Source organism: Triplophysa dalaica, chromosome 6 (assembly GCF_015846415.1).
Source record: "Triplophysa dalaica isolate WHDGS20190420 chromosome 6, ASM1584641v1, whole genome shotgun sequence".
In the NCBI taxonomy this organism is placed as follows: domain Eukaryota; kingdom Metazoa; phylum Chordata; class Actinopteri; order Cypriniformes; family Nemacheilidae; genus Triplophysa; species Triplophysa dalaica.
In genome coordinates, this window is record NC_079547.1 from 26,417,345 (window position 1) to 26,445,210 (window position 27,866).

The following is a 27,866-nucleotide window of genomic DNA, read 5'->3' on the forward strand; positions in this document are numbered from 1 at the left end:
CCTTTGCTACTAATTGCTACAGAAACATTTGCTTTTCACCGCGGATACGCCGTTGTAGCCCTACAGTTAAAATGGTACAGTTACACACTCAAGACCTTTTGCATAGCCGCTGCATTTCCTTCATCTATCGTGGAAATACACTTTTTTCATAATAGGACAAATAGATCACGTGAAATTAACTGCGATGTCGCTTTGTTTACTTCTGTTTCCCGGTGAGATGACGTAAGAGGCGTCCTCTGGTATGATAATCTTAATATTATCCTGTATTTGGGTGTCTTAAAATGTCTTTTGATGTGCAATTATGATATAAAAAAATCCAATCAATTAATTTTTATTTTTGGACTTGCTACATTTAGTCTTATTTATAAACACAACTTTACCCCCAACGTTTTCTTCTCTGGACATTTCACATTCATAAATGCATGTTTACAAAGGGCAAACCTATTTTTGTAGTGCTTGAAAAAGAGATTCAAATATAGATGTAATGCCAGGTTTAAGATTGTACATAAGAGAATCTGATAAGATTCTCCTTATGTGTGAGCTGCAACCAGATTTAAAATCTGTCAGGATTTTAAACCTCCTGTAGTCTGAGCCAGGTTTAGTGTGTCCTTATATTGTTTAACTTTTTCATGGTAGAGTTGGCGTGTGTTTACATTGTCAGCATCTCTGTGTTTCTGATTTGATAGAATTCTTACTTCTTTTCTAAGGTTTTTACACTCCTTATTAAACCATTTCTCATTTACAGGCTTTTTGTTTGATTTTGTGTTAGTGGGTTTTAGGTTAGATAGTGTTGCAGATATTGTAAAAATTTGGTTAATCCTGTCTACTGCTAAATTTACACCTTCACTATCGTGTGGAAATGGGGTATCGAGGAATTTATTCAGTAGGTTTTGAATTTTTGGTTCACGAGTTATGCTTTTGTATGTTTCTTCACAATTCTGTTTCCATCTGTATGTTTGTTTTAGGGTATGGAGGTGAGTTTGTTTTGATGCCTCTGTGTTAGGTTCGGATCTATTGAGGTAGAGAGTGATTTTTTTTATTCTCTGTCTCTCTCTATCTCTCTCTCTCACTTTCTATCTCTCCCCCCATGTCTCTCTCTCTCTCTCCCCATCTGTCTCTCTCTCTTTTCTTATATGTACACTTCAGCTCACCTCATGTGGTCTGCTGTTACAGGTGGAGATTCATGAGGACTTCATTCAGTCGTGTTTTGATCGGCTCAAGGCCTCGTATGACACGCTGTGTGTTCTGGACGGTGATAAGGACAGCATTAACTGTGCCAGACAAGAGGCAATACGGATGGTGCGAGTTCTCACTGTGCTCAAAGAGTACATCAATGAATGCGACAGTGACTACCACGAGGAAAGAAGCATCCTGCCCATGTCCAGGTACTGCTGACGCATTGGTGTTTACACATCCTCCATTTCTGAACACATCCTCCGTTTCATTCCGAATGTCTGCTCTACAGGGCGTTCCGTGGAAAACACATCACTCTAGTGGTGCGCTTTCCCAATCAGGGGCGACAGGTGGATGATCTGGACATCTGGTCACACACCAACGACACCATTGGCTCTGTGAGACGCTGCGTCCTCTCTCGCATCAAAGCCAACAGCACGCACACCAAAGTGGAGCTGTTCATTGGAGGAGAGGTGGTGGATCCCGCAGACGACCGCAAGCTGATAGGACAGCTGAATCTGAAAGATAAAACTGTGAGGTTTATTATCGTCTGAATACACACACTTATGACTCACAGATGGTTCACGTCATATTATGACTGTTTTGGAGTTCAGAAAGCTTTCTTTCTCCCTGAGCTCAATGGAGTGTGTGGCATATTATGTTTTTATTATGGCTGTGCTGATGATATCAGTATAAGACGAGAAATGAGAATGGACGATAGCTTTTAACTCGCTCTAACAGTACGAACACCCATCGTCTGCACAGCACATGAAGTGACACACGGCTGCAAGTATCAGAAGTCTTTTCAACTGTGTTTTAACAGTTTCAACAGTGACATTATTCACGTCACACTTCCAGTTCTGGGCTCTGGTGTGATTAGGTATCACCTCCTCTTCAAGCAGACCAGGGCCGGATCTATTAACAGAAGTGAAATATAATATGACTGTGTGTCCAGAGGTGTATACAGACCGCACAGTAACCCTCACTGTAGAATGAGTCATTTCTATCTGTGTACAGCACCGGTCTGACATGTTTTTTCTACTGTAGCCCTTAAACAACAAACTGCTTTACAGAACCCGTTTCGTAAACACGGTATATTATTTGGGAAAGAAGTGAAAACGTTAAAACCGCCGCAGTTCTTAGAAAGGGAGGTGTGGTGAGCGGTAGAATGAGCTGCTTGTCACCGCTAAAAACCACCCAACGGTCCTTTAAGTGAATGACCCCAGGGCTCAGTACTGAGCGGTCAGAACAGGGCTGTAAAATAAAGAGCTTTTTTAAGTAAAACCTTTAAATGTCGTTCTTATATTCCCTCAGATGGAAAGTGTAACTGAAGTGTTTTATCTCTCTGTAGCTGATCACAGCCAAACTCACTCAGGTCAGCTCCAACATGCCCTCCAGCCCCGACAGCTCATCTGACTCATCCACCGGCTCACCTGGAAACCATGGCAACCACTTCAGCGACGGACCAAACCCTGAGGTTGAAAGCTGCTTGCCTGGAGTGGTAAGTGGTGGTTGTGATAATGTCTGTGAGAGGAGTGGAGGCACGTCCTGATGAAGTCAATGTGTTGTCCGTGTGTAGATCATGTCCCTGCACCTGCGCTACATCTCCTTCCTGTGGCAGATCGCTGACCTGGGCTGCACTTTAAACATGCCACTGCTGCGGGATGGAGCGCGAGTCCTCATGAAGCTCATGCCTCCAGGTAACAGTGATGACAAGACCTGACAGAAGACATTCAGTGAAGCGTGCTGACATGTGCTCCTTGTGTTCACAGATAACAGCACGGTGGAGAACCTTCGCGCGATATGTTTGGATCACGCCAAGCTGGGGGAGAACAGTCTCAGCCCCACGCTTGACTCGCGCTTCTTCGGGCCGTCCCCTTCACAAGTGCTGTATCTCACCGAGGTACTGCTGTAAGACTGTGTGCGTACACATCTGTGTAGTCACGTATCTTCAGACCGCTGGAGTGAGAAGCTTCAGTACCATGTATATCTCTCATCACAGTGCTTCTGTTTGTCCTGCACATTTGATTCAGGTTGTGTATGCCCTGCTGATGCCAGCCAGTGGAACACTGGGAGACGATGCCTGTGACTTCCAGTACAACTTCCTGAAGAGTGGCGGCCTTCCTCTTGTGCTGGGCATGCTCACCAGAAACAACTTCCTTACCAACGCAGACGTGGAGACGAGACGTGGCGCCTACCTGAACGCCCTCAAAATTGCCAAACTCTTGCTCACCGCTATTGGATTTGGGCACGTGAAGGCGGTTGCGGAGGCTTGCCAACCTGTGGTGGAGGGCACCAACCCAGCGTCGCCGGTACCCTGCGTGATGATGACGCTTTTCTTTTTTAAATTTATGGCCTGTGTTCTTAAAGCTGCTAAGAATCCTCCAAGAAAGCTCTTCATTTGGTTAAAAGCATTCTACGAAGGAGTCTTGCACTGTGTCTACACCAGACATGTGGACAAAATGTTAAAATAAAATAGGTTCTAATGCGTTCTATTGACTCTTGTCGCTCCACGCCACATCCGGTGTAGACACGGTGTTAGCTTAAAAGTGATTCAGGACAAATCTGAGAGCAACTGTGAGCTTGGAAAAGACAAAAGCATTTATCTTGGTGAGGAGGCGGGGCTGACACCGTTGCTATGTCTTTTGAAGACTGTGATTGGTTGGTTGGCCAAGAAGGAAAAAGAAAGCGCTTTTATGTAAAGGCTCCGTTAGTTAAAAAATTGCAGATGTCATTTTTTTTTTTTTTTACCGTTCTCACGCACACACGTGCATTATTCCTGTAAAAGTTTGTTATCAGATTGTGACTCTTGTGACAGAACTCTGTGACTCAGAACTGTGATATCTTCTATATCTGCTGCTATGGCAGCGCTGTCTTGGAGATGTTAGCGTATAGGATTGGTCACAAACATGAACCCTGAACGATTTAGTCTGTTGTGTCTTATAAACTGTCATTCAATTTTATTTTATTTTATAGCGCTTTTAGCATTTGCATTGCATCGAAGCAAACCAAAAAAAACTAAAGTTGAACACACACAAAACATACAAATAAACCTTAAAAGTAATATGTAAATTGTCATGCATTGCAACACATCTCTTCTCACTTTTAGTGTTTCGTCCATTTTCTCTTCAGTCTCTTAAAAGTCCTTAAATGTTGGACCTTAAGAGCTCTTTTCAGGGTTAGGATGCTTTATGAATGACTGTTTCTTTCTTAGGATCTTTTCTGTCGTTTTAAGGGGAAACGTTTCTAAGAATTTCTGTAGAATTTGGTCACTGGGAGCATCTCTTAAGATCTGATCTTTAAGACTGATAGTGATGGGACTGTGTTTGTCTTTCAGATCAATCAAGCGACCCACGATCAGGCTCTGGTGCTGCAGAACGCCCTCCAGAGCATTCCCAACCCCACCTCTGAATGCATGCTGCGGAACGTAGCCATCCGTCTGGCCCAGCAGATCTCTGATGAGGTGCCTGATGTTTACACAGTTACACTCGTCTTTTCACCTCAGCATCTGCGCGCTCATTTAAACTTCTATGTTGTCCAATGTGCTGCAGAATTTCTTTCAAGCCTCGAAGTACATCCCGGATATCTGTGTGATTCGAGCCGTTCAGAAGATCGTTTGGGCTTCAGGCTGTGGAATGATCCACATGGTGTTCAGCTCAAACGAAGAGATCAGCAAGGTCTACGAGAAGGTGCGCTGCAGAACTAGCCGCCGCCCTTAGCAGTTGGTTGTTGTCGTCCTTCACGCAATCTGTTCTTTTGTAGACGAATGCAGGGAATGAGCCGGACGCTGAAGATGAGCAGGTGTGCTGTGAGGCTCTGGAGGTCATGACCATGTGTTTTGCTTTGCTCCCTACGGCCCTCGACACACTCGGCAAAGAGAAAGCGTGGCAGACGTTCATCATCGACCTGCTGCTGCACTGCCAGAGCAAGTGAGTGTTCGGCCTCAGTCTCTTGCTTTGAATGTTAGGGACTCTTTCACTTTGCTCATGGTGTGGTGTTTTCATTCAGAGCCGTGCGGCAGATGTCACAGGAGCAGTTCTTCCTCATGGCCACTAGATGCTGCATGGGACACAGACCGCTTCTCTTCTTCATCACTCTGCTCTTCACAGTTCTGGGAGTGAGTACACACCAGTGCCCTTTGGAGGAATGAACTGTCAGCCTCCACACCAACTGCAGCATCCTTCACAACTGTCAGAAAATTGCTGAAAACATACATGTTCTGGATTTATTTGACTAACCAAAAAACAGGTTGACTAACCTGTTGTTGATTCTCTCCTTTGCTTACTCGGCTTAATCCTCCTATAGCATGGCCTTGTAAACTAACAGTACTGTTTAGCGTGTTAAAAAAGGGCTTAATGCTCTTCTACCTGTAAGTCGCTTTGGATAAAAGCGTCTGCCAAATGAATAAATGTAAGGGTTGATTTCCTTTGTTTGTTGTTGTGGTTTTAGAGCACGGCCAAAGAAAGAGCCAAACACGCCGGCGATTACTTCACCCTCTTACGCCACTTACTCAACTACGCCTACAACAGCAACATAAACTTCCCCAATGCCGAGGTGCTGCTCAACAACGAGATCGACTGGCTCAAGAGAATCAGGGTAAGTTCATGGGTCTCACTCCACACGCATCAGGAACCAGACGGTGCGTTTCATTCTCTTCAACTCTTCAGGATGAGGTGAAGAGGACAAGCGAGACGGGCGTCGAAGAGACCATTCTAGAGGGTCACCTGGGTGTCACCAAAGAGCTGCTTGCATTCCAAACCCCCGAGAAGAAATTCTACATTGGCTGTGAGAAGGGCGGCGCTAATCTCATTAAAGTGAGCTGCTTTTAAAGTGGATGTTCTTACAGGACGTTTGTTCGCTGTGCACCCGGCTTCACGTCCTGTTTGTGTCTCTAACAGGAGCTGATTGATGATTTTATCTTCCCGGCATCAAACGTCTACCTTCAATATGTGAAGAGTGGCGAGTTTCCCGTGGAACAGGCCATCCCGGTGTGCAGCAGTCCTGCGTCCATAAACGCTGGCTTCGAGTTGCTGGTGGCTCTTGCTGTGGGCTGCGTTCGCAACCTGAAACGGATGGTGGACACGCTCACGGACATGTTTTACCTAGGCATGTGCTGTTTCCTTCTTGGAAAGAAAGTATATTTCTGTTCAATTTTGCTGGTGGCTATAGATATTATATACTAAATAAATCTTGTTTTTGTGTGATTTTCAGGTTGTGAGGCGCTAACAGAGTGGGAGTATCTACCTCCGGTGGGGCCACGGCCGACCAAAGGCTTTGTGGGTCTAAAGAACGCGGGAGCCACGTGCTACATGAATTCAGTCATACAGCAACTGTACATGATCCCACCCATCCGCAACGGCATCTTGGCCATCGAGGGCACAGGAAGTGACATTGACGATGACACATCTGGAGACGAAAAGCAGGACAATGAGGTAAAAACCAACCTTGAGTTGAGGTGAGTTTACACATCTGAATCGGCATGGTTCTCAAGTGTGACGCGTGCTGTGCTTCAGAGTCACGGGGAATCCAGGGATGATGTGTTCAGTTATCAGCAACAGCTGGATGAAAAACCCTCTCTTAACAAGACTGAAGACCGTAATGAGTACAACATCCAAGTGCTGCGACATCTGCAGGTCATTTTCGGTCATCTGGCAGCGTCCCGTCTGCAGTACTATGTGCCCCGAGGATTCTGGAAACAGTTCAGGTGAAATCACATGTGGAAATAATATTGTTTAGACAAAATTAGACCTGAACAGTTTCAACAACTGAAACTTCCTAAATCACAACTAATAAGCTCTTTCTGTTATTCATAAACATTTACTGAGTAAGTTTTACTGATGTCATGAAGTTCAGCTGTGACGTGTCGGAGGAGATCTGGTCCTCCTGGCTGAGTCTGGTTTCTCCTGAGGTCTTTCTCCATTTATTCATTATTGTAGTTAGTGTTCCTCGTCACAGGGCCGTGTTGACATGTTCACCGGGAGACCGCTGATGTTCGATAAGCTTAAAGATTCACCAAATTCTGATAACATTGCTTTATTAGAATGATCTTACTTGTTGTGCTGTGTTTGACCTGTTTTTAGCTATACAAGTAAAATAGAACTGAATCATCATCAGTCATAATAGAATCACATTTGTTATGTTGTGATGTGTAAATGCTTTCTTATATCTAGATGAATGTGCAGGGATCACATTGTAGATCTGTGATGCCATCTAAACAGTAGAGCAACATTAGCGGCGTTTCTATGCAGTCGAGTGTATATTCAGCATTTTTATGACATTTTAAGAATAACACCCTCATATTAGGACGATTCAGGCATTTGAGTTAACACCTTGGCACATGTTTCACATGTACATTATGAACTTTATGAATTATATACAATATTTGAAAAATGCCGTTAAATCCATGAGTAGACACCTGGTGATTCTGAATCCAACCAGCTGTCACAGGAGATTTATTTTATTTCGTCCACTGCAGGTTATGGGGAGAACCGGTGAATCTCAGAGAGCAGCACGATGCCCTGGAGTTCTTCAATTCCCTGGTCGACACTCTGGATGAGGCGTTGAAAGCCCTCGGCCATCCCAGCATGCTCAGCAGGATCTTGGGTGGCTCCTTTGCAGATCAAAAGATCTGTCAGGGTTGTCCTCACAGGTAAGAAGTGAAAGAAAGTGAAAGTGACCAATTCGTCAGGTATGGTGACCCATACCCGAAATGTGACCTCTGCATTTAACCCATCCAGTGATTAGTGAGCACACACACAGCAAGTGGTGAACACAATTACACCCGGAGCAGTGGGCAGCTATCACTGCAGCGCCTGGGGAGCATGTAGGGGTTAGGTGCCTTGCTCAAGGGCACCGCAATCGTTACCCGCCGGCCCTGAGGATCGAACCAGCAACCTTCTGGTCACGAGTCCGACTCTCTAACCATTGGGCTATGATTGCCCCTATTGGGCTATGATTGCCCCTATTGAGCTATGATTCTCTTCTGGCTATGAAGAGAAGTTCTCTGTGTCTGTCTTTCAGAGCTTGTTTCTTCTTGAGAGAACATTCATTTGTTTTCTTGTAGGTATGAGTGTGAGGAATCCTTCACAACGTTAAATGTTGACATCAGGAACCACCAAAACCTCCTGGACTCTTTAGAACAGTATGTCAAAGGGGATTTACTGGAAGGAGCCAACGCTTACCACTGTGAGAAGTGTAATAAGAAGGTGGGACGCACACACAAGAGTTAAAGTTGCCTGAAGTACCAAGTTGGTGACACTTTTTTTTTTTGTTTCTTGCCATGCAGGTCGACACGGTGAAGCGTCTCCTCATCAAGAAACTCCCGCCGGTCTTGGCTATTCAGTTAAAGCGATTCGATTACGATTGGGAGCGCGAGTGTGCCATTAAATTCAACGATTACTTTGAGTTCCCTCGTGAGCTGGACATGGAGCCCTATACGGTGGCAGGTGTCGCGAAGCTGGAGGGCGACGAGGTCCCGCTGGAGAGCCAGGTCATCCCCGAGGACTCTCCGACGGGGTCCGAGGCCAACAGCAGCTCCCGATACCGTCTGGTGGGTGTGCTGGTACACTCGGGACAGGCCAGCGGTGGACATTATTACTCTTACATTGTTCAGCGTCACGGCAGCACCAGCGATGGACTCAAAGACCGCTGGTATAAGTTTGACGACGGTGACGTAACAGAGTCTAAGATGGACGATGACGAGGAGATGAAAAACCAGTGCTTCGGCGGAGAGTACATGGGTGAGGTGTTTGACCACATGATGAAGCGAATGTCGTACCGGCGTCAAAAACGCTGGTGGAACGCTTACATTCTGTTCTACGAGCGCTTGGACGCTGCGGGGGGCGACGACGAGCTGTTAAAGTACATTTCCCAACTTACGCTCGCACCCAGGCCCAACCAGCCCAAAATGCCCATGGCAATCGAGGCCAGCGTTCGCAAACAGAACGTGCAGTTCATGCACAGCCGCATGCAGTACAGCCTGGAGTATTTTCAGTTCGTTAAAAAGCTGCTGACGTGTAACAGTGTCTACCTGAACCCTCCTCCAGGTGCGTTTAGCCTTTGGTATCTTGGGTAAGATGATGTTCAGATGGCAGATGTAGTGAAATGCTTTCGTCCTCCTGTGGATGTTTCTAGGTCAGGATCATCTTTTACCAGAAGCTGAAGAGATCTCCATGATAAGTATTCAGCTTGCTGCTAGGTTTCTCTTCAGCACAGGGTTTCACACGAAGAAGGTCGTCCGAGGTCCTGCTAGTGACTGGTGAGCGTCAGCTGCTGTTTTCAATATGCCGCCGCAGTCCGCTTGGACACTATGAGCCTCATTCATGAAATATTTGTTAAGTCATTTGTCCTTAAAACGGACCTTACGAAGACTTTCCTCCGGATTCACAAATACTAAGTACACATCAGATTTAATAGTAAAATGTGTGTATGTTAATGAATCCAGTCGCCTGTAAGCAGATCGCGCATGCACGCTCATTCATAATTAGCATAATCTCTGCCTCTGCTCTACAGCTGCGCAAATTACAGATCAAGGAATGCTGGAATCCTCTGGGCTTCATTCTCTGGTTTGGCAACATTATTGAAAAAATGCATTAGAGCCTATACGCTTACCAATATATTCATCAATTAAACGTGTCCGTCAAAGTGTTTTAGCCAGCTGAAATAATACCTGGTGCTCTTTTGAAAATGACCAGCTGGTGGAAGAATGCTTTGGAAGCACTGCGCATTTTACCGGAGACACGTTGGTTGCTGTGATTGGAAAATCCATGACAGTTACATATTACTGTAGTGTCTTATTTTAAAGAATATTACTGAATAGACTGATATAAAAATGCAGTAACCAGCATTATGATCTCCATTGTTGTGTATGATGGTTGGTCAATGTAGTGTTTATCCCGCCTCACCTCCACTGTGGTTGGACAGCTGTGCAAAAAAGGACAGTGATGAGCTCTGTGTTTGACCCAGTTAACAGTAAAAAATGAAAAAAAGACCTTGTTGAATATCATTATGATACACATTGCATCCAACACATGTCCTCAGTTTGTCTATAAGAATTCAGCATCTTTTACGCACCGTTTACACGTGATATGGAGCAGGTGTACATTTCTTTCGTAGCAAAATACAAACATTTTCATGAATCTAAACATTTACGTCAAAACGACTTACCCAAAAACATCTTTCATGAATGAGACCCAATATTTTCACATTTGATTTGTCTAATGTACTATTAAGGAAAACAGATGTATGTGTGGGAATTTTTACGCTGACTTTTGAAAAATCAGTTTTGCCTTACACACGAGTGTCTTGACCTAAATGAGCCATCAGCACTGACTGCTTTTGCTCACAGGTATGATGGCTTGTGTGTCCTCCTGCGTCACAGTAAAAAGGTCCGCAGTTGGTTCGCACACAATGTTCTGTTTGCCTTCCCCATGCGGTTCTCGGAGTACCTGCTGGAGTGCCCGAGTGCCGAGGTCCGCGGCGCGTTTGCCAAGCTGGTTGTTTTCATCGCACACTTTTCACTGCAAGACGGACCCTGTCCCGCCCCTGTCACCTCCCCGGGCTCATCCACAAAGGTAACAGAGACGCTTGTGTTCCCCTTTTGTTTACCAAGAAGGGTTAGTACCAAATACCTAGACAAAGTCCAGTGTAAAGAGTTGATGAATGAACACATGACCTTTGTTCTGGTCAGCAGGCCTGTGACAGTGGAACACTGAGCGATCATCTGTTACAAGCAGTGCTGAACTTACTGAGGAGAGAAGTGTCAGAACACGGACGCCACCTTCAGCAGTACTTCAATCTCTTTGTCATGTACGCCAATCTGGGTAAGAGCTCGTCCGCTCGGCACTTTGCTTTCAAGCCTGTTAGCTCTCTGTAGGTTTATGTCAAAGTCACGCTGGGCGATCCGTCCATCTGTCGCAGGGTTGGCAGAGAAGACGCAGCTTTTGACGTTGAGCGTGCCTGCCACGTTCATGCTGGTGGCGCTGGATGAAGGTCCTGGTCCTCCCATAAAATATCAGTACGCAGAGCTGGGTAAACTCTACGCGGTGGTGTCGCAGCTGGTGCGCTGCTGCGACGTCTCTTCACGCATGCAGTCCTCCATTACTGGTGAGTTTCAGTTGTGTTGTCATTTTCACCTGCTGCATCAAGCAAAGGTTGTGTTTTTCAGCTGCGCTCTTCTGCTCTCACAGGTAATCCGCCACTGCCGAACCCGTGCGGTGACCCCAGCCTCACCGCTCCCATCATGCCGCTGCAGCAGCTGGTGGCCGAGATCCTGTTTGTGCGCACCAGCTACGTGAAGAAGATCATCGAGGACTGCAGTAACTCTGAGGAGACGGTGAAACTGCTGCGCTTCTGCTGCTGGGAGAATCCTCAGTTCTCTTCCACAGTTCTCAGTGAACTGCTCTGGCAGGTTTGTGTCTTCAGTCGCTCATCAGCGTCTCATGTTCCTGACTGACACTCGCACTGACCCTTGTGTCTCTGCCAGGTGGCCTATTCCTATACGTACGAGTTGAGGCCGTACCTGGACCTGCTGCTTCAGATTCTCCTGATCGAGGACTCGTGGCAGACGCACAGGTGAGATACAGGGCATCAGAAGGTCAGAGGGCATGTGAAGACCCAGTCACATTACCGTATCCATCTCTGTGCAGGATCCACAATGTTCTGAAGGGCATTCCGGATGACCGCGATGGCCTTTTTGACACCATCCAGCGCTCTAAAAACCATTATCAGAAAAGGGCCTATCAGTGCATTAAGTGTATGGTGGCACTTTTCACCAACTGCTCGGTGGCCTATCAGATCTTACAGGTGAGCGGGACTGTCCGGCTTTCATCTACAATCAACTGTTGTTGTTATTCACTCAGCTGTGTCGCTTTTATACAAAATAAAGATATGTGCACACCTGCTGGGGATACAATAGTGATGTCATGTCCCTTAAGGTTAGTGTTTGTGCTAGTTAGTGGACGCACATGTTTCACAACTAGACAGAGATGAGCCAAACTACTGGAAATCCTGATGACGGACAGCCACATTCATGTTGTTAAGATTTATTATTATTTTATTTAGTCATTTGGCAGACTCTTTTATCCAAAGCGACTTACAGTGCACTTATTACAGGGACAATCCCCCTGGAGCAACATGGAGTAAAGTGTCTTGCTCAAGGACACACTGGTGGTGGCTGCTGGGATCGAACCAGCAACCTTTTGATTTACCAGTTCAGTGGTTTAACCCACTAGACCACCATCTCACATGATGTGAGGACACGAGCAATTGTACAACTTTGAGAGCGCTTCCACCATCCCGCCAAAATCCTTCTAGTTGCTTAATCATTCCACTCCATGCCGATCTATATAAATGGGTTCATTTTCCACCGCAGGGCTGATTTTTAGAATGTAAACAAAGGTGTCACGCGCTGCCTTGGTAACACAAGAGACTGAGCTATAACACCTCTGTGCACATTCATTAGCATGAAATTCCGAGCCGTCGTTTGTCATCGTGCCGTGTGGAACCACATGGAATCATAACTGTAACTGTTTCAGACTGTGCATAAAAGGGTTTGGCGCGATGCTGGAAAAGCGCTCCTTCATTTTGACCCTTCAGATGACAAAGCTTCTCTGCACCCTTAAGAGGTGAAAAAGCAATCCTGTGTTCACACAGTCCAATGATAGGGTTAGGGTTATTTCCAATATTTCCACTCATTTATTTTGGTCTAAATGAGTCTACTCCTCCAAGCTACGGTTATATTCATGAGCCACGTCCGGTTGGTCGAGGTGGTGGTGTCGCAACAATCTTTAGAGACTTTCTTACCGTTACTCGGAGAGCATTGCATACATTTAAATCATTTGAAGTGCTTGCTTTGAACATAACTGTTCCAAACAAAAGTAAAAAATCATTGGTCTCTCTTACATTGGTTACTGTGTATAGACCCCCTGGGCCTTACACTAATTTTCTGATAGAGTTCGCAGAATTCTTATCGGATCTATTGGTTAACGTCGATAAAGTACTGATTGTTGGAGATTTTAATATCCACTTAGATATTGCTAACGATCCATTAGCTGTGGCGTTTAAAGAACTACTAGACTCTTGTGGTGTAACACAATACATCAATAGACCTACTCATCACCTTAATCATACCCTAGACTTGATTATATCTCACGGAGCCGATCTAACCAATATCGATATTATACCTCAAAGCGACGATGTTTCCGATCACCATCTTATAACATGTACACTGCGCACTGCAGAAATCAGTTGTATATCTCGTTATCGACAAGGTAGAACAATCACCTCAACTACTTAAGATAGTTTCGTAAAGAACCTGCCAGATCTGACTTCTCTAATAACCTTTCCAACGAATATAAAATTGCTCGATGACATGACCAGCAACATGGGCACTATTTTCTCTAATACATTAGAAGCGGTCGCACCTATGAAGTCAAAAAGGATAAATGAAAAGAACATAGCACCATGGTATAATAACACCACTCGCACCCTAAAAAGAGAAACGCGTAAACTGGAGCGAAAATGGAAACAAACCCAATTAGAGGTCTTTAAAATTGCATGGAAAGAGAGTGCAAGCTGTTACAAAAAGGCACTAAAAGCAGCAAAAGCCGAGCACTTCCGTAACCTCATAGAAAATAACAAAAACAATCCAAGGTTTTTATTTAGTACAATTGCTAAATTAACAAACAAACAGACTCCACCTGACCTGGGTATTCCGCCGCACCTTGGTAGCAATGAATTCATGAAATTTTTTACCGAGAAAATCGAAATAATACGAGACAACATAGCTAAAACCAAACCTCCAAGTTTGTCGGAAGAATTAGTTTCAACCGTCACCCAAAAAGAAAAGCTAGAGTGTTTTTCTCCTATAAATCAGGAAGATTTAATTAAAATTATTGCAACATCCAAACCGACGACATGCTTATTAGACCCCATTCCGACTACTTTATTAAAAGAGTTACTACCTGCTGTAATTGAGCCCATTTGTAACATAATCAACTCGTCTATTAATCTAGGACGTGTCCCAGGACCCACACGAGACCCTCACACGATACACGAGACCCTCACACGAGACCCTCACACGATACACGAGACCCTCACACGAGACCCTCACACGATACACGAGACCCTCACACGATACACTCACACGAGACCCTCACACGATACACGAGACCCTCACACGAGACCCTCACACCTTCTGTTCTGAAGAGCGCTCCGAGCACATGTTGAAATGTTGTGACTGTTGCACTGCAGAGTAACGGTGATCTGAAGAGGAAGTGGACGTGGGCAGTGGAATGGCTGGGTGATGAGTTGGAGAGGAGGCCATACACTGGAAATCCTCAGTACAGCTACAACAACTGGTCTCCTCCAGTACAGAGCAACGAGACGTCCAACGGATACTTTCTAGAACGCTCTCACAGCGCCCGCATGACTTTAGCCAAGGCCTGTGAACTCTGTCCTGAAGAGGTGAGCCAGTCAATCTCAAATCTAACGCTGGATTCACACCGGGCTTCAGCGTCAATGCTTCTCATGTTCTTTCAATGGGTGACGTCATACCTTGCCAAACTGAATTGTGGGTCCGTCAGTGTCGGATCACTGGCGTTGCTTGCAGCAAGAAGTTGAACATTTCTCAACTTTTCAAGAGCCAAGGCAGGCTTCAGCCAATCAGATCGCCTTATGCAAATAACCTAGTGCAGGCTCTAGCCAATTGCGTTCATGCAAGACCGGAGAACCAAATGATTGGCTGTTGTCACTATGTTGGCCACGCTTCAGACCCGTGTGAATCCAGAGTAACGAATGAACCAATTTTCAAGTGACTTATATTTGGAAAATACGCAAATGTGTCATGATTTTTTATTAACATGTTTATTGTTGTTCAGGAGCCAGATGATCAGGAAGCACCTGATGATCACGATGCTTCACCCCCTGAAGACACCACCCTGTACCCCCACTCGTCCGGGACGCAATATCAGCAGGTAACGGAGGAGTTGGATTGGCTAAAACTATGCTCATCTTAAAGGCCATTGATGTCTACGGCCAAGTGTGCTCATTCACGCCGAGCCTCAAAACTCCAGAAGAGAATGACGCTTTTTGCCTTTAGAAATCCAGGAGAGAAGTTTCTTGTTTTCTGTCATGTTAGGTCTCATATCTTGATACGCATTCTCTCTACAGCCTAATAATCTCCCTCACGGGCAGCCCTACACCGGCCCGGCCGCCCAGCATATGAATAACCCCCAGCAGCCCCCTCAGAGGCCTCAGGAGAGCTGGGAGGGAACGGAAGAGACGGCCCCCGTCCAGACCGAAGAGTAGCTAGCACTCAGCACACACCAGATTCTCGATGAAGGACAAGACACCTGCCAGACCCCAGCGATGGAGAAATCGCTTTTTCTGCACATACTTCATCTCATCCTACTTTCCCATCTATATCTGTTCCTCCCACAACAACATTTGAGTCTCAACACTGTCGGCACCTCAAGAGTTTGGTGTACACACAAACACACATTCATGCTGCCTATGTTCATCTCTTTATTGTTATCAGTCACCATAGTTGTAAATCTTCAGGACTGGTGATGGTGTATATAGTGTGCATAGATCTGGACTGTGGGACAACACCCCCTCCTCATTTCCAATGCGATTTTTGAGCCGTTTGTGCTCGACGTGACTACATCATCATCATCTTAAACTTCATCTTTGTATAATACCACAGGGTTGGGGTTAGTGAAGGTAGTGAAGGATTGTGTGACTGTTGTGCTTCGACATGCAGATGAGTTTGATGTGTCGGGTGAATATTGTGAACCGGCTGACAAACGTCTCGTTCCACAAATTCAGTTGTTGCGTTGACTTGTTTCTTTTATTAATCTAGGAGTTGAAGATCGTCGCTGCAGCACTGATCATCCATTCACCTCATCAAGCTCACAAACACATTCACTGTCACTTAATGTTTAGTAGGAATCTTAAACTGACTGGAAAGTGTCAAAGCTCTTATTGAATGGGAGTGCACTTGGCCTAATTTCTCTCTGCCTCTTAACCCCTCCCTCTTACTCTGTCCCCGTCCAATCAACATGCAGCCACGGCCAATCGTCTGGATCCGAGATTTACAGCGAGGTCTCAGAAGCAGCACATATTCTCCTGGATGTATAACAATTGTGGGCTCCTTCAGAGTCGCGCTATTGTTATTTTTTCTTCCTGTTTTTCCTGACGGAGGTTATTTTGTTGACATTGAACGAAAGAGAGTTGTATTCTTTTTAAAAAGATATTTACTGTACAGAGTTTTGTGAGCCCTGTGTTTTTGCAGACTGTTGTTTACGGTGAAGGCGTGAGGCCAGATTCTGGAGCTGCTTTACACATGTGAAGGTTTATTTTTTGCACAGTCATATAATAACAACAACAGCATTCCACCAATAGATCAATAAAAGAGACATTGAAATGCAAGCTTAACTTTATCTAAGCGTCTGATGCATTCTGGGGAGGTGAGCATTGTGCCTTTGAGTTACAGAGATGCACTCGTGCTTGTTTCCTGATGGACTTCATTCAGTAGATGACATTGCACTGCAGGTTGTGCCAGAACCCCACCAGAGCCCCGCAGCCGTCCTAAGCAGCGTGCCGATCCATCTTCACAACAACTTTTGTTGTGAAGGGTCATCAGTCTCTTGGCCATCTTCTTCCTCCCCAGTCCTTCATTTTGCTTTTTTGTACATGTCTCCATATTTGCCTTCTGATTTTAGTTGGATTTTGTTTGAATTCTTCAAAAGCTCTTTTTGTGAAACATGCATGGATAATATTCCTCAATCTGCCTTAGAGCACTGTACAAACCCAGCACACTGTAAAATTACACTTTAAATGAGAAATCAAATAAATCCTATTTCAATCATTTGTCGGTCTCAAGTACACTGAATGAAATGCATCACGTTCTCGAGAAGTCCACCAGTTTGGACTTGAAACTGGTATTTTGTTTAATTTCTAGGAAATGTTCATCATATAAGGCGGAGCTTTTTCTTTTATCTGCTTACATGGTTGAAGAAAAGACTAAATTTGAAATGACTGTGGCGTATAAAACATTCAATTCGAGGGATGGGTTCTCTGACAACATGTCATCTATGTGATCTTTCTGGAAAGAAAACGATGAAACTTCTAAAACAACAACAACAGGCCAGTGCGGCGGCGGTGGTAATAATGGAAAAAACAGCTCGATGTGCGTCGGTCCTCGAAGTCTCGCGACATCACGTAACGAGGTGACTTTTATCTGCTCACGTCGTCCAATAAAGTGACGCAGTTTCCGCTGCGCTCTTATTTCACCCTCCTCAGATTGAGAAAGACGCGCAGCTCGAGTTCTGACTATCGTCGACAAGAAGTCGCCATCCGACTAAAATAAATAACATTTGAACTGAAACATTTCGGTTTAAACAACGCAGGAGTTTTCTGTACATTTTTACTTTCCTTTCATTTGAAAGTTTATAGTGTCACGGACCGGCGTCGAGAGAATTTCTAGGACACGACAGCAGCACGAGCGACATACCGGCAAACAAAGAAACCCGCTTGTGCGCGAGATCAGCCCTCACCACTCGTTAGTTATGAGTCATGTGGCCGTCGATAATGTACACGGTCTAGATCAGCAGGTAAGCGGCCGTCGACGATCGGCTTTTTTCCTCTCTTTTCGGTCGTCCCGGCGGGTAGGTGGACTCGTAAAGCGTTGCTGCGTGTTTAAGATGGAGGCGCTGCTGTGGCTGAACGGATGATGGCGGAGGGAGCTGCGGCGCGTTTATTTGTTCTGACGCACGCGGCACGTTTTCAGGCCGGCGTTTATTTTAAGGGTCATTAGAAAGCGTTTTTAGTACCGTTTTGTTTACGCACATAGCTTTGTGTGGGGACGATACGCGGATATCTAAAGGCGTCACAACGCATTCACATTGGAATGGGAAAGAGAAACTTTGTGATTTATTTAGTTGAGGATCGGCCCCGTTGTTCGGTTGTTTCAACTTGTCGTGTTGTTGGAGTCGCGCACACGTTGTCCGTCTTTAAATAATCGAAAGAATTGTCAGTTATTGTTTAAACGAATATCTTAACCGTCCCCCACAAAACGTGTCATTTGACAGATTTGTTAGTGATGTGGCACGTGTTTGATGTTGATGTGACCTAATTTAGCCTCTCGCGCATAACTTGTCTCGTTCGAGACATTAACATGCATTAATGCTGATGTAATTTCAAGCGATTGATTTTGGTAACTTTGTTTTAGAACAAAACTGCCTAGTAAGAATATGATTGTTTAATATCCACACCACGTTTAGGTTGAACTCTAAAATCCTTTTAAGAGAAAATAAAGTTACTGTAATGTATGCATGATAATAGAGCTTGAATAAGCCGGTTTAGACGCGAGGTGCGCATGCTCTCTTTAGCGCTCTCTGGTGGCAGCGTCGCGTTAATTCTCTGTTCAGTTTTTTGTGCTTTTATTCATCGGATTGTTTATCTAATAAGATCTCATTTCTTTCAGCTCGCTGACCTAGACTTGAATTCCGCTGATCTTCAAGGTGTCACCGGAAGTGAGTTGTTTCTTGAGTATTTTTAATAGTGGCTTACTTCAGCTGAAAGTCATTTAGCTGTAGAGTTGTTTAATGAGTTTGATTTTTAATGAAATGCAGCATTTGTGTGCATGTTATCTCTTCTGATTAAATCTGTCTATTAACAGGGCGTTACATTCCACCTCATCTAAGGAACAGAGAAACTTCCAAAAGTGGTATGTAAACCTTTGAGAGTTCATTGTGTAGAAATAGGTTGTGTGTGTGCTTCTATTGTCTGTGCCAGTGTTCGGGTGATGATTTGTGTTCCTACATGCAAGTACAAAGTTTCATTATTTGTTCCAGTACTCAACACACTCTAAACATGGTTGTTTTGGTTTAAAGGTACAATGTGTCATTTTGCAGGAGGATCTATTGACAGAAATGCAATATTATAGTTTACACAATGAAACGTTCCTTTTTTTTACCATAGAGTGAGCTAAAACTGGGGTGCAGTGGTGCTATAAATGTCAAGGTCATGGGTTGGATCTCAGGGGATTGCACATAGTCAGAAACAAAATGTATGATGCAATGGAATGCAAGTCGCTTTCTATAAATGCGTCTGCCAAATGCATGAATGTAAATGTATTTCAATCTACATACACCGTGGGTCCGCTTGCATGTTGTAATTCATGTTCTGTCAGCTGTCGTAGTGTTTCTACAGGGAGGGAGGGATGAGTGAGTGAGTGCTTGGTTGTAATTCGCACTCTTGCCGCTAGATTTCACTGACTGGACCTTTAAGATTTCCACTGTTCAATGATGCAAGTGATGGGTTTGTCCACACCTGCAGCTGAAGCTCACATAGGATTAAGTTCTCTATTAGAAACGGATTCTGTTGAGTTCTGCCATGGTCCCTTAGTTTAATTTTTCCCACCCTCCTGACAACTGGGTTTTTCTCTTTAGCAGAAGTTTATTCATCTGGTAACCAGTAGCGCTGTACAATTAATTCTAATCGTCAATTTTGGCCTTCAACAATTACACAAATAAAAGAATTGAGGTAAAACAATTGTGCCGCATTCCATTTTGCAAGGATCCCCTCTTATCTTTTGTTCAAGACAGTTATTTTCTATGTTGTTTAAAAGCTAATGAGTAATCGTGTTAGAAAATCTGATCTCAATATTGTCTAAAATAATCGATAATGATGTCATAATAGAGCTGCCCTTGTAGACAGAGCTGTTAGTTTGAATTATGGGTTAACCCAGCCTGGGTTAAGGGAAGTTATGCGTGAAATATCCATGATCAAGTACCTCAACGTTCTTGAAATCACTTGAGTTAATTTGGCCTCGTTCACGTCTGCAATCATTTTACAACTTTCAAAGGTGAAGAAACCAAAATGACCTCACTTTTTGTGCTTGGAAAAATTCTGTCTCTATTATCATTTTTAATGTGAGTTTCATCAAGACTGGTGGCAGAAAATCTTGGATCTCAATGTGCAAGTCTGTTACCTGCTTTACATATCGCTTTCCTTTTGAGCCCTCACCCCCACCAGTGCAGAAATCTCAACTGCAGCTCGAGGAGACTCATTTTTAACTCATCGGGGTAAATTAATGTCATCTTTGTCTTGCTGGAAGATTCTCCTGGAGGATGGGATAACGGTCGCAGTAATGGATTTGCGAATGGATTCCATGAAGGTCGTGACAATCGCATGAATGGCAGCAACAGTTTTGGAGGACGCGGTTCAATGCGCGGTGACCGTGGAGGACGGGGAGCCTTCAGAGGAAAACCCAGTGGCTCCGGTAATCCTATCCAGCCAATGCAGAACGCAGGCAAGTGTCTGTCAAGTGAAATGCAGCGAAGCATCCAGTGTACCTGTAGGTCTCGTTTCCCTTCTTTACTCTTCTCTTTTGTCATATTTAGGATTTGGCTACGACAACAAGGATGCCACTGGATGGAACACCCCAAAAGACAATGCCTACAACAGCTTTGGTGGACGCTCTGACAGGGGAAAGTCTTCCTCCTTCAATGACAGAGGGTCTTCCAGAGGACGGTATGTCTTTTCCGGCAGTCATTAGTCTGTGAAATGTGAAGTGCTGGTCTCTAACTTCAGTGTTGGGTTCTTTGGCAGGTATGAGCGTGGAGGATTTGGTGGCGGTGGCAACAGCCGATGGCAGGAGGACTCTAGGGATGAGGAAGACTGGTCCAAACCGTTGGCCCGTAATGAGCGTCTGGAAAAGTAAGTGCTGACCCAGTGCACTCTTAGTTGAAGATGTCTCTTGATAATAGAGAAAAGAACATGTGGCTGTAAAGTCTTTTGGCAAGGAAAACTCCTTTAGTCAGTTATATTTCACCAATGTTGTGCAGTTCAGATGGAGGGTTGTTGATACGAAGCTCATGTACTTGTACTCGCCAAAGTGCACCGATATCTCATGGGACAGAACTGACTGAAATTTGTTTGAAAGTTTGTGACAAGCACATACAATCATTTATATTTTCATTGTGTTTAAGGTAGAGTGGTTGTATTAACCTATTCTGTTTTTATTTGTCTCGCTGTGTTGTGAAGGTACATGCATCGACGAGTGCATCCCTATTCATATGGCACATCTTCTACATGATCTGGAGTTTGGCTTGAAATGTATAGCTGGAATGTTTGTTCTGGGAACAGAATGTAAATGTTGTTTTATTCATTTTTGCAGTGAGCTCTTTGCAGGAGGCAACACTGGAATTAACTTTGAGAAGTATGATGACATTCCAGTTGAAGCCACAGGCCAAAACTGTCCTCCTCATATTGATAGTGTGAGTCAATTAATCTTCCCAGGAGTTGAGATGCAAATGTTTGCTTGAGTGTTCTAAAACGTCTTTTTTTTTTTCTGTCACAGTTCCATGATGTAGAGATGGGAGAGATCATTATGAGCAATATAAGCCTGACCCGCTACACGCGCCCGACCCCTGTCCAGAAACACGCTATTCCAATCATCAAGTCTAAGAGAGACCTGATGGCTTGTGCTCAGACAGGTCCGACCTTCATCATTACTCTGTGTTGTCACTTGGTGGTAGTCCATTTAAAGCAGGAAGTTGTGGTTCTGGTCGTCTGATTGGTCTTTTTTACTCTCACAGGCTCTGGTAAAACTGCAGCGTTCCTGTTGCCAGTGTTGAGTCAGATATTCAGTGATGGTCCAGGAGATGCGCTGCTGGCAGTGAAGAACAGTGCCCAGGTATTAAAATGTCATATGTGTTTTTGAAATGGAGGGCGCAGCTTTCGATCCGTGTCTTAACTGGGTGTGTTTTGTCCTTTAGGAAAATGGGAAGTATGGTCGTCGTAAGCAGTATCCCATTTCACTGGTTCTAGCCCCAACAAGAGAACTTGCCCTCCAGATCTATGACGAGGCTAGGAAGGTAAGAAACCCCTTGATGTGTGAAAGTGTATCCGTAGAACATCCCAGCTCAAAAACTGTAAAAGACCTTTCCAGTCTTTCTAAGGCCCCTTTCTTTTCCTAGTTTGCCTATCGCTCTCATGTGCGTCCTTGTGTGGTGTATGGTGGAGCTGATATCGGTCAGCAGATTCGTGATTTGGAGAGAGGCTGTCACCTGCTGGTGGCCACACCTGGTCGTCTGGTGGATATGATGGAGAGGGGCAAAATCGGTCTGGACTACTGCAAGTATGACGCATATTAAAGACATCATCCCAAATAGTTTAAATTTCCATCTGTGGATGGGTTAAATAATGCTTTATAGTTATGCTGGAGCTTTGGGTGTCATTTTCCTTAGTTACTTGGTGCTGGATGAAGCAGACAGAATGCTGGATATGGGATTTGAGCCACAGATTCGTCGTATTGTGGAGCAGGACACCATGCCTCCTAAAGGGCTGCGTCAGACCATGATGTTTAGTGCCACCTTCCCAAAGGAGATCCAGGTGAGTGCTGTCATGTTTGTGTGTTTTACTAAAAAGGCTGCTGAACTCTCCTCATGAGCTTTGGTGTCTTGCTGCTTAGATCTTGGCGCGTGACTTCCTGGAGGAGTACATCTTCTTGGCTGTAGGAAGAGTTGGATCCACTTCTGAAAACATCACCCAGAAGGTGGTGTGGGTTGAAGAAAATGACAAGAGATCCTTCCTGCTCGACCTGTTAAATGCCACAGGTGATTTGTTTTTGTCATTCATTTGAGTGATGTTGGGTTGCTCATCTCACACCAAGTGTTGAGTTTAAGGAAATCAAGAAAGAATATTTTGAGCTTAAAATTGGTGTTAGTCAGTTTTTCATTTTGTATGAGTTGATCTGTCTTTCCTAAAACCACCCAAAGTTCAGTAGAGAAATTCTGCATGCATAACCACAACCTCCAGAACGTGTCGCTTTGATTTTAAACTGTAAAAAACTGAAACTGATCTGTTGAAGCTCATCTTAAGGTCTGGTTTTATTTAGTCATGCCAAGTGAGGTTCAGGACAACACAGCAGAGAACATAGAAAAACCTGGTGAGTAGAGACATCTCCACTGGACGTGGATTAAATGCAAGTCTCATCTCTTATCTTTTTTTATCTTGAACATTGTCTTTTAACCATTTCCTCGTGACAAATTACATTTAGTTTGGGTTTATTTATCCTTCCCTTTTCTGCTTTTACTTCATGTCCAATTCATTCCTGCGGTTGGGTTTGTGCATAAAGTGGCAGTGTTCATTTACAGTCAAAATAGGGCTGTCATTCACATGTAGTCAACAGGGTTCAATCACAGGACTAGAAAACCATAATCATGTTAGCGTGTTAAAATCACTTGGGTTAGGTCCAAATGCTTGTCAGTCCTACGTTGCCATTTATTAGCTTGTGTTCCTGTGAGCATACGGGCATTGACAGAAGTGTTATGACGTCAGATTCTCATTGTCTTCAATCCTCCAACAGGGAAAGAGTCGCTCACGTTGGTGTTTGTGGAGACCAAGAAGGGAGCAGACTCTCTTGAGGACTTCTTGTATCGTGAAGGCTACGGCTGTACGAGTATCCACGGTGACCGTTCCCAGAGAGACCGCGAGGAAGCGCTCCAACAGTTCCGTTCGGGTAGATGCCCAATCTTAGTCGCCACTGCTGTATGTAGTCTTCCTTTTCAGTTTTCAGACATCGAGCATGTTGCTTTGGTGCCGGGGACTGAAAGCCTTGTGTTCTACAGGTGGCTGCTCGTGGTCTGGACATCTCCAATGTAAAACACGTGATTAATTTTGACCTGCCCAGTGATATTGAGGAATATGTTCACCGCATTGGGCGTACCGGACGTGTGGGCAACCTTGGTTAGTGCAGTGACCGTGTTTGAGTATCATCAAGCGTTTGTCGTTTTGCTCCAGATCTTTACCCTGCGCTTTTGCTTCATCACAGGTCTGGCCACCTCATTCTTTAATGATAAGAACAGCAACATCACCAAGGATTTGCTGGACATCTTGGTGGAGGCCAAACAGGAGGTACCATCCTGGCTGGAGAGCCTGGCCTATGAGCACCAGCATAAGAGCAGCAGCCGTGGACGATCCAAGAGGTAATGCGTTGTCTTATCCTCCGACCGTACTCTTGTGAGAGTGCAGCCCGTTAACACGTTTGGCATTTTTCAGGTTCTCTGGTGGGTTTGGTGCCAGGGATTACCGTCAGACCGCCAGCAGCGGCAGCACTGGAGCCTTTGTTAGTCGCGGTGGTCGTAACACAGGGGGCCATGGGGGAAACCGTGGATTTGGTGGTGGTAAGTTCGTCTCATTCATGACATCCCCATTTAGAAGAGGAGCTTTGGTGGTGTCTTATTTCTGTTGCCTTGATATTTCTGCTGTCAGTATCCTCACTCACTTGCTGTTTCTCCTCCTCAGGTGGCTTTGGGAATTTCTACAACAGCGATGGCTACGGTGGAAACTATTCCCAGGTGGACTGGTGGGGAAACTAAGGCGTGCTTTTCCTTCCTCTTCACACCCCTTCCCCTCATGATTACGGTGGATCACCACGCAAACTCTCACTGAATGGAAACCACGTACCATAGCCAGACTATTTACCCTGTGTAGCTTTGAAGAACTTTGCAGTACATTACCAGCTGTGATTCTCTGACCACATCCGGAGAGGGTGTAATTCCATGAGGATACCAGGACAACTGATGCTGGAACCAGTCTCATGATGTGCTCACCTGTAGAAGAGTGGGTTAAAGGAGACCGTTAATTTGCTTTAGATTCTTGGACTCTGGAGGTTTTCCACTATGTTGTCTGATTTCTTTTGTACTAAATGAGAATCATTTGTTTGTTAATGTACTGTGCCTTTAAATTTAGACCTTTTTTCTTTCTCTGTCTGGCTGACATTTGACCTAATTTGTCCCATCATCATTTCCCCCTATTTCGTTTTGGAAGGCAAAAAAGTAGCTTGGATGTAATCAAACCTTGGCAACCTCTGGAATGGTCTGTCACAATCTCATTTTGAACTTAAATTAATAATGGGCTCTCAACGGGGGCCTCGCCCTCAGTCATTGGCTTTTACGTACTTGCGTGGGAATTGCAAGGAAATAAAAACGTTGAAAGATGTTGCTCACTCTATCCTGGAGAGATACCTGTTAAAGACACTGTAGTGTTCTGAAAATAAAAGCCAAGCCATTCCACGAACGACAATTTTGTTGTGAAGTCGTTGAACTGCACCTGCGCGTCTCTCGGCTCGACAATTGTAACGTTGTGGCAGCTAGTTCAGTACCACTCTAGCTGTTTCTCATTTTTACTTGAACAATTATGAAGGTAGCAATTGGATCGTTTTTTTTCTTTTCTTTTAAGGTTCTTGAACTTGGAGTGAAAGCGTAGGCTTGTGACAACTTCAATAGTAAAAGTTCGAATGGCTACTCTCGGACCACGACGCCAGAGCGGGCTGGCCTTGAAAGTCTAGCCTGTCTCTGAACTAATCCGCATGCTAGTGTTCTTGTTTTTTGGTCAAGGAAATTTTCAAACCAATTTCTGCAGGAGGCTTTTATGTTTGATTCATTTGTTCATTTCTCTTTTCTCTCTTTCAAGCTGCGTTGAATTCTGGAAGACATCTCGGGTTTATTTTTTGAGACACGGCTCCCTCCTGACCCCTGTACCCCCATAGTTTGGGGCGGACTGGGAAGGTTCAAAATGGATGTTAGTGGAGAGGAACCGAGCAGGATGAGACTCTGAGGCTGGGAGGGGTTGCAGTTTTGACTTGTGGTGTTCTGTTTGATTGTAGTGAACGAGGTTCTTCCCCAGTTCCCATCCACCCTTTAATCCTACGTTATGGCAGCTGTAGTCTCAGGTTGAGGTACTCTAGAAAAGACATCAGCTGACAGTGTGGCCGTCTCTCCGTGAGTTTGGCGAGCGGCATGCGTTAAACTAAAGTGCAATAGATCTAATCTCAAGCGTGTTGTGCCTTTTGCTGAAGTTAAAGGCGACCTGATGCATTGACAGTATTGAGGTAACTCGAGAGGAGTGCTGTTACTTGGGTCGAAGCTCTCGTGTGTGTTATGCACATCGAGTTTTATGAAAGTTGTTTTATTGCACATCTAGGGTTTTATATAAATGTCTTGAGTGCGTGTCCTTAAGCTTCCAAATAATGTGTGTTAAGATTGCGAAACGCAGCTTGTTTACAAAAGGGGAAGGGTTCTCCAGGAGTTAACAGGATTGATTTGGGACCAGAGGGATTAGCAGTGGGGAATTTAGCTATTTGCACACAGATTACTAGATTCTACTTTTGCTGCTAATTTGTGTAATTTATTAAGCATTTTTGAGAGATATTTATTTTTATAAGCCTAAAAGTGATAGCAACTTGACCAAAAGACAGTACAAAAACACTGGCACTTGAATGTTGAATGTCACCCGTATGCGTGAAGTTTATACTTTTCGGGGTAGTGTGAGCTTTTAATGTCTAAAGGTCACTATGAATGCAGAATCCTCATCTGTAATCTGTCTTGCTGACGATTCGTTTCGGTTCGATCAATCGCAATGATTAATTGGCAGCCAAAATTAGAAAGTAAAACAACCATGCCAAGGTTTGAAAAAAATGTTGCAGATATTTTTCTAATTGTGTGTCTGTGCAAAGTGTTCAGATTCTCCAGTTTTTTCCTCCAAATTTCTTTTTGTGTCTTTGCCCCAACCCCGTGGATTTCTGGCACACGGCGATCTTAAGTAACACAAATGTGGTTCTGTTGCATTTGCGTACATTGGGCTACGGCGGTCGAGTTCTCTGACAGGTTTGGCCACAAATTCAGTCTTAATTACACAAGTTGTGAATTGTTAAACATGAAATGGGTGGCTTTTAATTCTCCAAATCATGTGCAAGAACATCACCGGAGCCCTTAGACTTCGAGTATTTGCTTTGTAATAGGTTAGAGGCTGTGCACTGCACGAAAAATGAGATGTTTATTGTATGATTTTACCAAATTAAAGTTGGAAATTGCAAATACAGCATTCGTTCCGTGTGTTTGCAGGATGTCTTTAGCATTTGGGTCTCTTCATAATGCTTTGTCTTTTGTCATCGTTTTACACAGAATGAATACTGATAATAAAAACCTGCTATATCTTACTTTTCTATACTGTGGTTTGTGCTTATAATTCTACAAAACCATGCTTGGAGTATGAAAGTTTAAAAGATGTTTTGTACCAGGGTCTCCTTGTCAGGAGCAGGGCTGCTACCATCCTGACGACTTCAGCTGCAACCCCAACCAACACAGCAGAAGCAGCTAACCAACGTGTTCAGGGGAACTTGAGTACAGTCAGGTATGCTGGAGCCGGTTTAGAGCTTAAGCAGGCTTAGACCTGGACATCCCTGGTCTAAGACTAGACCCAGATCTTAATATATTAGTGGGATAATTTTGTTTCGATGTATAGCAGTAATGTTCATTTACTTATAAAGGATGTTTTATAAATATCCTCTTAACCAGAGCCTAGTCCTGGTTTAAGATAATCCCTGCCCCGGAAAGCACCCCTTAAGATTTCATTTTTGATTTTAAATGTCTTACACAAGTAAAGCGAATAACACGTGATGGGCAATACATGAACTAAATCCGTCTCGTTGTTTAGACCAGAGTTCCCAAAATTGTCAGTCCGCGGCCCCCAAAGTAACAGCACCAGGGACTCGAGACCCCCGCTATCTTCGGAGGTGGATAAAGTTTAAAAACATTGAGCGCACCTGCTCTTATAAGCTTTGGCCAAACACGAAAGAACGCACTCTATCATCTGACTGTAGTTATTTACTCAATATTTTACTT

The 27,866-nt window shown here is 44.4% G+C and overlaps 2 protein-coding genes across 7 annotated transcripts in view; both read left to right on the top strand.

Moving 5' to 3' along the window:
- Positions 1-17,043, top strand: part of LOC130424451 (probable ubiquitin carboxyl-terminal hydrolase FAF-X) — a 33,206-nt gene extending 16,163 nt beyond the window's left edge. For 4 of the 5 annotated variants that reach the window (XM_056750112.1, XM_056750115.1, XM_056750113.1 and 1 more), the window contains exons 18-45: positions 1,174-1,385; positions 1,466-1,706; positions 2,525-2,674; positions 2,753-2,873; positions 2,946-3,076; positions 3,207-3,485; positions 4,511-4,636; positions 4,725-4,862; positions 4,936-5,102; positions 5,182-5,290; positions 5,623-5,769; positions 5,841-5,987; positions 6,072-6,279; positions 6,385-6,605; positions 6,687-6,877; positions 7,649-7,822; positions 8,237-8,378; positions 8,459-9,218; positions 9,307-9,430; positions 10,520-10,745; positions 10,862-10,994; positions 11,092-11,277; positions 11,361-11,581; positions 11,657-11,745; positions 11,820-11,976; positions 14,425-14,637; positions 15,051-15,146; positions 15,343-17,043. In XM_056750112.1, the coding sequence (XP_056606090.1) occupies positions 1,174-1,385; positions 1,466-1,706; positions 2,525-2,674; positions 2,753-2,873; positions 2,946-3,076; positions 3,207-3,485; positions 4,511-4,636; positions 4,725-4,862; positions 4,936-5,102; positions 5,182-5,290; positions 5,623-5,769; positions 5,841-5,987; positions 6,072-6,279; positions 6,385-6,605; positions 6,687-6,877; positions 7,649-7,822; positions 8,237-8,378; positions 8,459-9,218; positions 9,307-9,430; positions 10,520-10,745; positions 10,862-10,994; positions 11,092-11,277; positions 11,361-11,581; positions 11,657-11,745; positions 11,820-11,976; positions 14,425-14,637; positions 15,051-15,146; positions 15,343-15,480 (5,247 nt within the window). In that variant the 3' untranslated portion in view covers positions 15,481-17,043. The remainder of the gene's footprint in view (positions 1-1,173; positions 1,386-1,465; positions 1,707-2,524; positions 2,675-2,752; positions 2,874-2,945; positions 3,077-3,206; positions 3,486-4,510; positions 4,637-4,724; positions 4,863-4,935; positions 5,103-5,181; positions 5,291-5,622; positions 5,770-5,840; positions 5,988-6,071; positions 6,280-6,384; positions 6,606-6,686; positions 6,878-7,648; positions 7,823-8,236; positions 8,379-8,458; positions 9,219-9,306; positions 9,431-10,519; positions 10,746-10,861; positions 10,995-11,091; positions 11,278-11,360; positions 11,582-11,656; positions 11,746-11,819; positions 11,977-14,424; positions 14,638-15,050; positions 15,147-15,342) is intronic. The other variant, XM_056750116.1, reaches the window with a different exon arrangement.
- A 399-nt stretch (positions 17,044-17,442) lies between these two features.
- On the top strand, positions 17,443-27,181 carry ddx3xb (DEAD-box helicase 3 X-linked b). Of its 2 annotated transcripts, XM_056750117.1 has the most exons (19): positions 17,444-17,786; positions 18,659-18,707; positions 18,854-18,901; positions 20,294-20,488; positions 20,580-20,709; positions 20,788-20,895; positions 21,356-21,455; positions 21,539-21,674; positions 21,777-21,874; positions 21,957-22,055; positions 22,158-22,318; positions 22,428-22,572; positions 22,652-22,796; positions 23,078-23,128; positions 23,549-23,730; positions 23,811-23,928; positions 24,014-24,167; positions 24,241-24,365; positions 24,487-27,181. In XM_056750117.1, exons 1-19 carry the CDS (start codon positions 17,742-17,744, stop codon positions 24,558-24,560), a joined length of 2,163 nt encoding a protein of 720 aa, XP_056606095.1. In that variant the 5' UTR covers positions 17,444-17,741; the 3' UTR covers positions 24,561-27,181. The 2 variants fall into 2 exon arrangements, with proteins under 2 accessions (XP_056606096.1, XP_056606095.1); XM_056750118.1 differs by lacking the exon at positions 23,078-23,128 and having other exon boundaries at positions 17,443-17,786.
- Positions 27,182-27,866: the final 685 nt, after the last annotated feature.